General features: G+C 42.7%; 3 protein-coding genes across 4 annotated transcripts in view; all 3 read right to left on the minus strand.

Annotated features, from left to right (window-relative positions):
• Window positions 1-13,194, minus strand: part of FZD6 (frizzled class receptor 6) — a 67,093-nt gene that overhangs the window by 27,444 nt on the left and 26,455 nt on the right. The window contains exon 1 of one of the 2 annotated variants that reach the window (XM_071421452.1): window positions 181-550. The exons of the other annotated variant lie outside the window; for it this stretch is intronic. Within the exon in view, the coding sequence (XP_071277553.1) occupies window positions 181-360 (180 nt within the window). The 5' untranslated portion in view covers window positions 361-550. Of the gene's footprint in view, window positions 1-180; window positions 551-13,194 lie in introns of those variants that run through there. 2 annotated transcript variants of the gene reach the window in all.
• On the minus strand, window positions 422-3,887 carry LOC139587542 (uncharacterized). Its single transcript, XM_071421977.1, has 3 exons — window positions 3,833-3,887; window positions 1,062-1,905; window positions 422-561 (listed from the first exon to the last, which is right to left on the minus strand). The coding sequence occupies exons 1-3, from the start codon at window positions 3,885-3,887 to the stop codon at window positions 540-542; spliced, it is 921 nt and encodes a 306-aa protein (XP_071278078.1). The 3' UTR covers window positions 422-539.
• Window positions 4,501-13,194, minus strand: part of BAALC (BAALC binder of MAP3K1 and KLF4) — a 35,348-nt gene continuing 26,654 nt past the window's right edge. Inside the window, exons 3-4 of the transcript XR_011678363.1 lie at window positions 8,986-9,138; window positions 4,501-8,266 (exon numbers count right to left, since the gene is read on the minus strand). The gene's annotated coding sequence lies outside the window, so the exon portion shown is untranslated. The remainder of the gene's footprint in view (window positions 8,267-8,985; window positions 9,139-13,194) is intronic.

Below are 13,194 nucleotides of genomic sequence, written 5' to 3' on the forward strand. Positions count from 1 at the left end.
TGGTAGCTCCCCTTATATAGTGCTTTACCAGGAGCTCTAGAACACTCTGTTTGAAGACACATCTACTAACTAAACATTACCAGTCTTGTCATTCAGTGCAACAGGTATCCCAAATAGTTTCTTAATGACAAATTTGTTACATACAATTTGGGGGGGGGGAGACGGGGGTGAGAAACTTACGTCCATTTTGCGAGCAGCCGTGTCCTGATCATAGTGTCCCATGAGGTTTGGGAAAAAAGTCATATTGTAAGGCATTCCTGAACATCTGGAAATAGTAATTGGCTCACAGGTGAATAAGCTGTGCCCTTGCACCAGAGCTAGAAGTAAACTGCAGGTCGCAGAGAACACAAGTGCTCCCATTTTGTCAGGATCTCCAACTTCAGCACATTGCTCTGTTCAGTAGTTAGACAGACCGGCGTTGCACAAGGATAAAAACATGCATCTTCCTCTGCTAGCTCCGGCACAAGGCAGCAAGGCACACAATCAGACTCCTCAGAGCTGCTTTAGCTATTGTCCCATTTTAGCTGAGCGCGACTTTGCTAAATCCCTTCTTCTTCGAGTCTGGACGTGCAAAGACGGGACAGAGAAGTGAACAGCAGAAACAACCCGACCGCGACCACCCGTCCGAAGGCCGAGCTCGGCCTCCCGGCCGGCCTGCAGGCGAGAGGGCGGCTCCGGCCGGGCCGGGTGCCCCCGCGGCGCCTCCCCGACCCCACACACCCCGCCGGGGCCGCGGCTCGCCGCAGCCGCGCTCCGGGAGCGGCGCGTTCGTCCCCCGCTCCCGCCCGGGCCCCGGAGCCGCCGCCGCTCCCAACGCCCCGTTCCCAGCCCCGCCCTGGGAAGCGGCGCCCGCGGGCTCGGCAGTGCAGTCGGCCCAGGACCCGGGGCTCGCCGGGCGCGGCCCCGGCGCCGCATCCCCGCCACGCCCGGGCCGCGCCCCCGCCGCCCCCTCACCGGGACCCGCCTCCCGGCGGCCACCCCGCGGCAACGCTCCGAGTTGGAGTCGCTGCTCCCTGGGACGAGACGGGACGGGGCCCTGACCCGCTGCCCGCTGCACTCACCGGTGGCGGCCCCTCCGCGATGGCCGCCCCGCGGCACCTGCAGGATGTGGCGTCTGGCGGGCGGGGCGGGGCGGCTGCACCTTCCCGCCCCGGCGGGGCTGCGGGCCGGTGGCGGCGGGCGGGGCCCCGGCCGGGGCTCTGGGGAGCAGCGGGGAGCAGCGGGGAGCAGCGGGGAGCAGCGGGGAGCAGCGGGGAGCAGCGGGGAGCAGCGGCCCGGCCATGCGGCCACGGCCGCGAAGTCGTCCGTGCTGTTCCAGCGCGCCTCGCATGCCGGGGGACCCCTGGCAGAGAAGGCCTCCGGGACTGCAGTACAGACGGAAACGGCGTGAAAATCCCTTCAAACTGACTCGGCACTGGGGTTTTCCTAAACATCTCTGTAAAGCACTGTATAAATTCTGAAGGCAATTTACAGACATTCGAGTGTCGGGCCGTGAACCTGTCCCGCCGTTGGAAGCGATCTCGAGGATTGTCTCCCAACGCACCTCGGCCTCTGCCAGGCGGGAGGCCCCGCGGCAGAGGGCGGCGGGCCCCGCGCTGACACCTTCACCGACACCTTCACCGTCACTTTCACCGACACCTTCACCGTCACCTTCACCAACACCTTCACTGCCACCTTCACCGTCACCTTCACTGACATCTTTGCTGCCACCTTCACTGCCACCTTCACTGACACCCTTGCTGCCACCTTCACTGTCACTCTCTCTGCCAGCCGTGCTGCGACCTTCACTGCCACCCTGGTTGCTACTTTCACTGCTACTTTTGCTGGCACCCAAGCTGCCATCCTGCAAAAGGCCCGAATCCTCAGGACATGATGGGTGCAGACACTCAGTAGATGAGGCTACAGCTGAGGAAGAGATTGATATTAGAAGTCAATGTTCAACAATTTAATTTAATGAAGGAAAGGGAAGTAATCAGAAATATTTGGTGAGGAAAGGGATGCTGTGGTGAGAGCAAAGGGAAAGAGACTGTTCAAGTGAAGGAGGAGCATTGTAGTGACTTTGGTGCTCAGACACTGCTGTCTTCCAGAAATGCAGCTGGAGGATGTGTGAACTGTCCTCCCACTGCTCCCGCACCTGCTGCTGGCCGAGACCACACATAGCAGACAAGTACTGGCCAGTAGTGCTCAACTGTGTTCACAAACACAGACCTGAGCTAATGAGATCTAACTATAGAAATGTGGAATGTTACTAAGCAGAGGTGACCAAATTTCTCAGCATGGAGCCATCCAAGGTCTCATCAGGCTGTCGTTCAGCCATGCAAGTTGCTCCATGCTCCAGGACTGGAACAGGAAACACCAGATGCCGAGACATGCAAACCAGATTTAGGAATGGTTTGATGATGTTCAGGCAGCACTGCTTCTCTTCTAATGAGCCCCTGGATAGTCTGTGCAGTCTGGCACATTCATCCAGAGAATCCCTCCATGGATTGTGTGTGGAGAGCATGAAACCTACATGTGGTTATTCAAAAGACAATAAGTATCTGGAAGCTCTCATTCGTGCAGATATTTTGTGTGTCATTGCCTGTGTCACCCTAAAGAAACATAAAACTGCTCCATGTTCCCTTACACCATACCATTTCAGCACCTCTATGAATCATGAGGAGAATTATATCTACCTGCTGCATATCCACATAGTCCTGGCACTTGAGCACATGGAGTAACTTGATACGTGGAATTAAATTTGCTGTACAAACAAGCAAATGATGCTAAATTAAATGTTATTTGCAGGTTGTGGAAGTTAATGTACTTTACTATTTGATAAACCCATCTACATTATCCTTTGTCGTTGCTCCATTTCTCATCTTCCAGCTGTCTTCTGTCCTAGTCTCTCAGTAGCTCTTCCTATCCTTGAAATACTACATTTTTCTTTTCATGAGCTCTGAGAGGCCACATACTCTAGGGGTGTGGAAGTGAGAGCCCCAGGAGCATGCAAGGGACAGTTTCCCCACTCCACTTCTGCAGAAGTTCTTATTGGGAAGTTCTTGATCAGCCCTTGCTGAAGTTCCAGAGTTGCTCTCAGCTCTGGGAGCAGCATCAGACACACTGAAACCTTGCAGAGACAAAGCATGTTCAGTGCAAATTCACAATCCACCAGATTTCTAATGAACTCTCTTTCCTTTCTAGTTCCATTGACTAAGGCATTATATAAGGTTGTGGCATAGTTTGTTCCATCAGAATGCATTTTTTAACATAAATCTCTGAAAAACAGATATGGTTAAGTAACATTATTTTCCTTCCCTGAAGACTCTCATGTTTTTATTAGATGACAGGAAAAGGCAGAGAACAGGAAGCATGAGCCCTTTCTTTCTTCAGTCACTCTATTAATATACTTTCTTTGCTCAGAACCTAGTTGTTAAGCAAGTTATTCCAGAGGCTGGTTCTCAGAGTATGATCTAAATATATTTGTTTCTGGCTCTATTAAAGTCTTGACTAACCAGAGGGGGGAGTGTGAGCACTCTCTTTGGTATCTAGCAAAGCACCTTCAAGTATGATTTAGTATTTTAAGCATGTGCTCAGCTGTATTGCTGATTAGGGATGCAGCTACTCAGATGTGTAAATACTTTTCTTACCTGGCACTGGAGATATTGTTAACATTCCAGTTAATATTGATTTGCTGATCTTCCCTGGCACTGCCTCAAACTGCAGAGAGTATAAGTTATTTAAAGCCTTATTTAAATCCTAGGTCATCTTCAGATGTCTTTCAACAAATTTAGCAGAAGGGAATTCAGCAGTCACGGACAGCAGATCCCTTCCAAGCTCTGCTTGCTCCCACCATCTTTGGAATGGATGTTCTGGAACAGGCTTTGTGCCATCCCCTCCATGCCCATGCTCCCTCCAGCTTGCTTAAACCCACCCTCAGCAGAAACATTCACATCTTGCCTGGGCTATGAGCTAAAACACCATTTTCTCCATCCAATTTTTTTGTGGTGACATCCCTCCAGCCAAGGCAAACAGCAAGGTGACCATGTTTACCCTGCTGCATGAACATGTTAGTGCCCCATGTGATTTGTGGAGGAGGTATCTCAAGCAGTGGCAGTTGTCAGGAAGAAGCCTTCCTCTCACACACCAGGGGGATGTGTGTGGTGATAATGCTTGGAGTCTGCACTTGTACATGAGCTTTCTCCTCTTGACACATCTAAAAGCTTCATAATTGAATTGCACTGTTGGAACATTGTACCGAAGTTTCACCTAATGTTATTTAAATGTTACAGATTTGCCAATTACATAGCTTGATGTCGGCTGATTCAGTTATAAGGCTCATAATGTTCTTATTATTCTGCATTTAAAACACATTATTCATATTTTTTTGGAATTTAAAAGGACTAAATAGCCAGTAGATGGCACCAGTCAATCCTGTTGTGAGACTTAGAATGGCAAAATGTAGTTCTTGTCTTTTTTACAAATGCATTTTGGAAATGAAAAAAACTAGACAAAACAGCATTACTGACAAAATTTTACTTTTTAATTTACAGTAATAGTTTTTGAACATAATGTTTGTCTGAAGTCAAAACCCTACCGTGTTATTGAACACATAAACTTGTGAGGAAGAACACAAAAATGTCTTACACTATTTCCCACTTATTTAGAAAATCCAGTCATTGATGGGTTAGTCCTTTCTGAGTACTTCTGCAGTCTCATTCAGCTGCATCAGCTTAAACCTTGTTTATAACATTTTCTTCCATAAAGCCTTTAAACTCTAACTCACCCCCCTCAACTCACTACAGCAATGAGGACTAGAGAAGGCTCATATAGAGAAAGCCAGAATGTTGGTGCATTGCTCTGTATTAATCTCATTACTGGGTACTTGGAACCCATGTCATCTTCCTCCCTGAACAAAGAATGTTATTTAGACTTTAGTCCTTCAAAATATTACAGCTGTGTGGGTTGTGGCACCCACACACAAGAAGATGTTGATTTCTTTGATGTAAGAAAGATCTCAAGAAAGATCTCATCTTTCATTTGTCTGTAAATGACAACAGCATGCCTTCACAGCATTGCTTTAATAAAACAGTGATTATGCTAATAGTATTTCTTTCCAAACAGGTTACCTCGCCTAGGCTCAGATATTAAGCATGATGCAAACTAAACAGGAAGTATGCTTGTAAAGAGTAAGCTGTCCTAACAGTTTAAGGCCAAGGACACTTCATTCCTTGTGGACCTTTAGCAGCTGCCTTCACTCCTGATAAATCTGCAGCCCATCTGGGTGGGTGACAGTAATGGTAGCAGCAGCAGTGAGTGTTTTTCTTGACAGAGCCCCTCTAGTCCCGTTGTTCCTGTGGCTGTAGTGGAACTCACCTTAGACAATGTCACACAGGCTGGGGAAAAAGAAATCTCTGTTTCAGAGCATGAGTGATTTCCTATGGAAAAGACTGACACAAACCAAGCGATCTCTTAGAATGGACAGGCAAGGTATAGGTGATTCTGACAGCAAAACAGAAAATCCTGGCTTAATGAGGTATATTGTAGCTTTGGGTTTTACTCCCTCCAAAAGATCAACCCATTAATTTGAGGTGAACTGCCCATTTTAATACAACGTGCAATTATCAAAGCAGAAGTGTCACATATAGGTAAAACCTTACCAAAAAAGGCCTTGTAAAACCATGGTTCAGGCCTTGTTACTTTGGCTAAGTATAGCTAACAGCTAGCCTGTTCCATGAGAACCTGCAAGCACATCAGCCATTGCTCATGAAAACCTGTGAAAATAAGAAGTTTATCCCGTGAGAATCCATGAAGAATAAATGTGAACATCTGTTGAAGAAGATGGCCTTAACACATACACACATGAGCACCTATGAACCAATTAATTGAGTGGCAAGAAAGTTACTAACCAATTAGAATTAAACACAAGGCTTTTGAAAACTGTATAAAAATAGGCTGTGAACATTAAAGTGCAGTTTTGGCTGCTTGACTTTGAAAGTGTCGTGTCCATCTTTATCTTTCTCACAGCTACACAGGAATGACTTCAGATACATTTCAAATGCTGTTCTTTAAGTTGGTAGTTCAAGATATTTATTGAAATGTGAGCATGCTAGAGATACAAGAAAACAATAGCTTTGGAAGTTCAGAGGCACCTACTACAAGGTGATTCATGTCAGCCTGTTAAAGGCAGACTAATGAGCATCCACAGCAGTGTTCCAGGACATTGATAATTATATCCATCCCTTAACCAGCTACTGTATCATCTCTCCTCCTCATACCACTCCTGTGCTGCAGGGATTTCCCAGGTTCTGGTGAGCTACATAACAGAGTACCTTGTAAAAATAAAACAGATCTGCCTGTAAATACATCCTCTCAACACCTTCTCCCAGAGGGAATTCTGGAGTAGCAGATTCACTATTTGCTAAAACATGAAGAAAGAAGTTCAGATAAGAAGCATAAGTCTTTCATTATTATTGCTTCTCAATTGCTTTACTAGCATTTCTTTTAAATCCTGTGGAATAAAGTTGTTGTTAATGTGTGGAAAATTAATTGGAAAGTGTCATGATCATTGTATGCGTCACCCTTACAAACAGAACAGCAAGTCATTTTCTGTCTTTTTTTAGTCACTGTTTATGACAACAAAAACTTATTTTAATAATGGTTTTAATGCTCAAAAATAATGTTTTTCCTAAGCTTGCTTGCAGGTGCTCCTAAACCATTATAAATAGAAGCATCATGCAGAATACTAAGTATGTTTTCAGCTGAGACATACAGTTTTGCCTGAGATCAATGCACAATACAAAAATGAGTCACACTTTAGATCTTATAGTAAGTATAACCACATAAGAACTTATTTCTCAGGTTAATAAAACCTGCTACACTCCAGGACTTGTGTCAGCACAACTGTTGTAAATTAGGATTTGCAAAATAGGGTTCTGAAACCAACTGTGTTCTGGGAGATAGTGCTGACCACTTTTAAGGCTTCCAAATTATATAAACCTCATTTTCTTAGTCTCCTTCCATGTTTTTTCATCCTTGATGTTTAAGATCAACCATCGTAGAACCAGTCAATGTCTGGAAACTAAGACTTTCCATCCAGGCATTTGTAGTCAGATGATAGAGACAACTGTGTGAGTGTGAAAGCATCTCAAATACACATTATAGCAGAAAATAAAATCATGGAATTACAGAATGGTTTGGGTTGTAAGTGGATCCTAAAGATCATCTCATTTCAATTTCCCTGACATGGGCAGGGACATCTCCAAATAGACCAGGTTGCTTAGAGCCCCATCCCACCTGGCCTTGAACACCTGCAGGGGTGGAACAAGTGGAACGTGGAATATTGTCAGGCAAAAAAATTAAAATAGACAAAGCCAATAATGAATGAGATAGGAAAGATTTTAGTATGCATCAGTAGTAATCACAGTAGGTCATAAACAGAAAAAAAAAGTTTCATTAGTGAGGGATTGAGTCTAACCATAAAAATGTTTTTCTGACTACATCTAGTTAACATTCAAATTTGTCTTCCCACTTGGCATGCCAGAGTTTCAGTAATTCACAGATATCATCAACTGTGACAGCAGACAATTTGGGACACAAGGAGGCAGACAAGGAGACAAGGGGCTAACCACTCTCATGTATTTTTACATGACTTTTGTACAAAGTGTACTGATTTCATGTTTGTGCCTTCACTTCCCTTCTCAGACTTTCTGACATATAACTGAGTGCGTTCAACTTGAAGGTGAAATAGGAGGCCAAAAGTCAGAAATTAAAGCTTCAGATAGAGAAGGAAGGCCAGGAGCCAACAGGGACAGAGGGGCACAATTCTTTGATGCCTAAGTATGAGAAGCAGAGGAGGAAGACCAGGAGTTCTTTGCTTCTCTGAGAAGAGTGTATGGCATGCTGGGTGAGAGATTACATGCTGGATGGAGATGGAAATTGTAAAGCTCAGCTGTGGGCAATTCCTAAGGATCTTACAAAGCATCCAAAATGGCAAAGCAAAGCAGAAATGTGGCATATAAGCAAGAAGAAAGGGGAAGCCTGAGATACCAGGTGGGATTTATGCTTCTCTGTGACACAGGAATCCTAATCCACCCTTCTCAGAGCCATCAGTTCCTGGATCCTAGAGACCTTCTGAGAAAAAGACAGGATCCATGGGAAAGTTCTCAGGGTTTCCTTCCCAACAGCAGCCTAATCTGTCATCTTTGTCCTCAGAGGACCCAAATTGCCCTTGAATGAGAGAGATGTCCATGTCCTCTTCCATGGAGCATGATGTGATGCCCTTGTCCTGCAACAGAACACAATTCAGAGCCTTCCAGTAGCAGAGGACAATGACTTAGCAATGGATAACTGCTCATTATTGTATTTAACTGTTTTCCAAGTCCAGCTCAGGGCTTTAGTTTTAGTCCTGCACTGCAATAAGTTGCATTCCTACCTGTGCTGGGCCATATGGGCACAAAAGACCACAGTGAGTCACCCTGTGCCACCAATTGCCAGCTCATGCACTGATGATCCTTTGCTCAAACTTTCAAGCAGTTTAAGAACCATCCAAAAGGTTCAATTTGATCATGATATGCTGGAGGTACACATTCTTTTGGAGCATTGTTTTTCATGGTTGTATTTAGGGGTAAGTTTGGAACTATTTTCTACGTCTGGTCCAATTTCAGAGTGGTATCATTCTGTAGAGCTGATACTTTCATGGTGGAAAGTGAAGAAAGGCAAAACAATCCCAGTGTAGTAGCAGAGGCCGTAGGTCTGCTGAGCAATAAGGTGGAAAGATTAATCATGGCTGGGAGCCACTCCAGAGCTAAGGATACTGACAACACTTAAGGGAATAGGCCAACCAATCCATGTAAAGAGGAGTATGGACATCCAGAGATGGCAACCCTGTTTACAGAGGTCAGAAAGATATTCCATAGCAAAGGTATTGTAATACACATCCTGGGACCCTTTCAAAATGTCAGTAGAGCAAAATCAATAGACAAGTAAAAAATCAGTTTAACTCACCCAATTCAATTTATGATGGAAATTCAATTGGAATAATGTTACTAGAATTTGTCAGTTTGGCCCTTGGATTCATAAATCCTTCATAAATTCAATTGTCCTGTCTCTTCTTTGTGCATCACCACTCAAGCAGTTATTTGCTCTTGAACAAAGGGACTGAAATTAAATAACAGACAAAGACAGCATTTTTTTTCTATTCTCCTCTTTGCACTTGCATTATATGAACATATGCCTCATATTTTGCACCAAATTGACTCAACTTCCTTAGAAAAACTCAGATGAAGCTGTTTAAGAAAGTGTTGTGCAGTAATTTATCCTAAAAACAGATACTAACAATTTCAATAGAAGTTAATTACAAGTTCTGTTATCATATGAAAAATTTAATGTATTCATTGATTTATGCAGGTATAACTAAAACAACAATTTAATCCAATGGACTGACATTCCTTTAATTTCATAATTTGTATGTTTCCCTTGTTCCATTCTCCTCTCTGGGCCTTTTCTGGCAAGATATACATGTTTCTGCATCTCTGCCAATTGCATTGTGTCTTTTCTTCAGCCACTAGCAAATACAAGGTTTCTACACTCCTGTGAGTAAAGTGAATAATTTAGCTAAGTTTTGTTTGAGCTCTACAAGGACTGTGTGAGTGAAACTGTTGAATGCCAGGAACAAGTTCTCAAATCTCCACCAATTCAGAAGAATCTAAAGTTGCTTTATATTCAGGAGCTCTAGCTGTGTCAGCTGAAGTGCTGCTTTTAACCTGTATCTGAATTTGAAAGCAATAAAAAGGGCAGAAAATCAAACCTGCATTACTAGGGCTTTCTGCTTTCATACTAATTTGTAGTGAAGTAACATGGTTTCTTCTAGATTGTAGACTATTGTAGGAGAACAGCAGCAGCATAATCCATGTTGAATGAATGAAACCAGAGGCTCACTAATGAGCAGAGCAAAGTAATTTTTTGGTATAAAAAATGTTTCTAAAATGTTGTCTAAAATTATAGAAAAAGTTATTTTTATGTTGTATAAAATTATATAAGCAAAACCGTAGGAAAAACTACAAATGCACTGATTTGAGCCCACAGTTAAGTCACTGTATGTCACAGTGCCAATAGAAAGTGTATAGAGTGTGCAAGCCATACTCACTTTAAAGTTTTTATGCTAACAAAGTAGACAATGGGGTATGCAAGGGCTTTAGTAGTAGTGAAAATCAGTGTCTCTTGAATCAGAACTTACCTTTGCTAAATGCAACCAAAATGGTTAGTTAATGGAAGGAAAAAGATATCACATAGACCTATTGCCACAGAGTTTTAGATATATGGAAGAAAATAACAGAGTAGAAAAAATTTCTATTAAATTGCACTGGTATAAGCAAAGCTTAAACTTGCCTGTCATGTGAAGATGGAAATCATTATTTCTTTTGATCTCAAAGACATCCCAAACACCCAGCTGAGGTGGAAGGTGCTATTACTTTTCTAAGAGTACAACAGACAGTCTGAGGGCACTGTCAAGATATATTTTATTATACTACACATGTCAAAAAAGTGGTCACCTGGAGTTGCTCCAGCAAATCTCCAACAGGTTCTTGAGAGCACAGAAATATATCTGAGTTGCACTGCCTCTTCAAGTATGTGGGATAAACCCCACATGAATTTGAAGAGAAACAGTCCAAAGAACTGAGCAGATATAAGTGAGGGTATCCTAAGCTAATCATAAATTTGCAACTGAAGATGTCCTGGAGCAGCACAGTTTTATTGCAGAGGGAACTGGTTGTTTTCTTCCTGTGTGTTCACCAGAGGTGGACTTGCACATGTACCACGTGTGCACAGATGGTCTGGGACTAGGATCCAGGAGCAGATATTGGAGCTAAGAGATTTGGCAGCATAAATTCACCCTGTGATAAAAATGCATCTGTAATATGAAATACCAGCAAGAGCTTATTAGACAGAAGTTAAAAATACCTATATGGTGAAGGCATAAGAAATTATTTCTCACCATGGATGCAAGTAATCAATACACTGTAAGAAAAGACAGCATGCAGACAGATGAGCAGCAATGATGACACCAATTTTGTGCTGGAAAAAAAAAATATATATACCAGTATATATGCTGGAAGTTATTCTGTTATACTTGTTAATTACTCCTCTAAATTGTCAAAAGATATCAGGCACAGACCAAGGACAGAAAATCCTTATCAGGTATGAAATCCCAGCTAGAGCAGGAATAGGTATAAAGTGTTGGCTTCCACCATGATTTTAAACATGTTAGTTCATCTGAAAGATGGTTTTGAGTCAGAAATATGGATAATGAATATCATTTGCATAGGACACTATACATGTACATTAATATTGCACTCCCTACATCCCAACATTTCCCAGAGGTGATGATACTGCTTGGGTGGGGTTGTGGCTCTTCAGTGAGTTAATGAGAATTAATTTTGTCCCTGTGCTTGGCAGTTGTGCTCATGAGCTTTAGTTTTCAGACTCACGTCTGAATTGGTAAAATTATGCTCTCAATAATATAATCATGTGTCTAATAATGTGCTGCAAAAAATATGTCATATTAATAATAAAAAAGGAAAATAATAAAGTGGAAAAAATCTTCTAGGAGGGAACTAATTTGAGGGCAAAGGAAATGCAACTGCACTGCAGAAGGGCTGGTTTAGGGACCTGCACAGGCCACAACACCCTATGTTTTAGGTTCAAATCTGTCCTTGAGTCAGGCAAACTGAACATAAAGCCACTTACAAGTGTGACCTGGAAAGTTCTCCCTCCCTTACATGAACAACCCCAATATTTAATTTCCTGGTAAAACCAGATGAACATGACTAATTTCATGCCTTTTGTATCTGACAGCTCTTCATAGCTGATAAAGAATAGGCTGCTGCTTAGCTATGGTGCCTTTTCTTAAGCTGCTTTTTGACTGTGAGCAAACTGTTTTTTCTATCCATGCAGTAATACCCCAGACACGTTTCCCTGTATCCAAACATGTGGGTGTTTTGCAGAGGTTAATGGAAATTAAATTAAAGCTGAATAATACTAATTATAATGCTAAAGAGTCAAGCAAAGCTAATGAATACAACTGGCAGCATAGCTCAGTCTTGCCCTCTGACACCACTCTCTCTCTTTTTCTCCCTCCATCCCATTTTTTTCCTAAGCAGGGACCCACAGCAACCTAAAGCTACTTGTTTTATACAGTCTTGAATGGACAGATACACAGCAGCATCCCACTTTTTGCACTCAGGACTTAAATGATATTCAGTCCTCCAGAAATGAATGAAAAGCTATTATGTTCTCCCTTTTTTCTTCTTGCTTATGAACATCCTAGTTCTACCATTAGGATTTCAGTATTTCCTAGATTTTAGTGTTTGCTGAGATTTTCTGTGCAAGGAGCTGTTGCAAATAAACTTGGATTTTATCTTTATTAAGTGACATATGTCAACAAATGTAATTTCTGGTGGACCACCTCACTTTTTATCCTATATTAATGACCCAACTTTGCCATTAGTTTACCAAAGGGCAGAAGAATGACTTTTAACTATGGATAGTATGTACAGGCTAGCTGAAAAATAAAAAATTGAAAATCAGAAGGAAATATTTGAAAACTAGAGGGTGGTAACAGGGCAGAATGAGATCTTGCATCCCTGCATCTTACAGTACACCTTATTTCTTGCTAGCACCCTTTCCACATGCTTCACTGAGACAGTCTGGAAAGCAGGCATCTGAGAAGGCATTGGTGCAATGAGGGATGCTTGGCCTGAGGACAATGAAAGTTTAGTGTTTCAAAACGAAACAGTGTATTGAGTTCAAAGGCTCCACTTGTAAGGTACTGTCTGATCCCAGATTTTGAAGCATCCTGTTTGTAGGGTTCCCATGGGCTGTTACATGCCTGAGTGCTGGACTACAGCTTCCTTGTGTCCCTAAATCCTTCTTTTTTGGCACATCTGAAAGCCATTCCTTTGATACTATTCTTCCTTTTCCACAGGAAACAAACCAGTTGTTGTGTCAGCATCCTGGCCAGGAATCAAAGAGAACAAGCAACTTGTCAGGCAACCCCAAGGGCACAGACAATTAGGATGGGGAGAATATTTCAGCAATAGCCTTTCCGCTAGTAAGGAAAAATATAATGAAAATTTCATGCAATTTTGGAAAAAAATAAGAAGCATCATCTGTAAAAGTTATGAGTTTATTTCTATGGCAGAAGTGAAACAACAC

The sequence above is a fragment of the Agelaius tricolor genome, unplaced genomic scaffold (assembly GCF_023055355.1).
Source record: "Agelaius tricolor isolate 1412-34295 unplaced genomic scaffold, bAgeTri1.0.p SCAF_2, whole genome shotgun sequence".
NCBI classification, from domain to species: Eukaryota; Metazoa; Chordata; class Aves; order Passeriformes; family Icteridae; genus Agelaius; species Agelaius tricolor.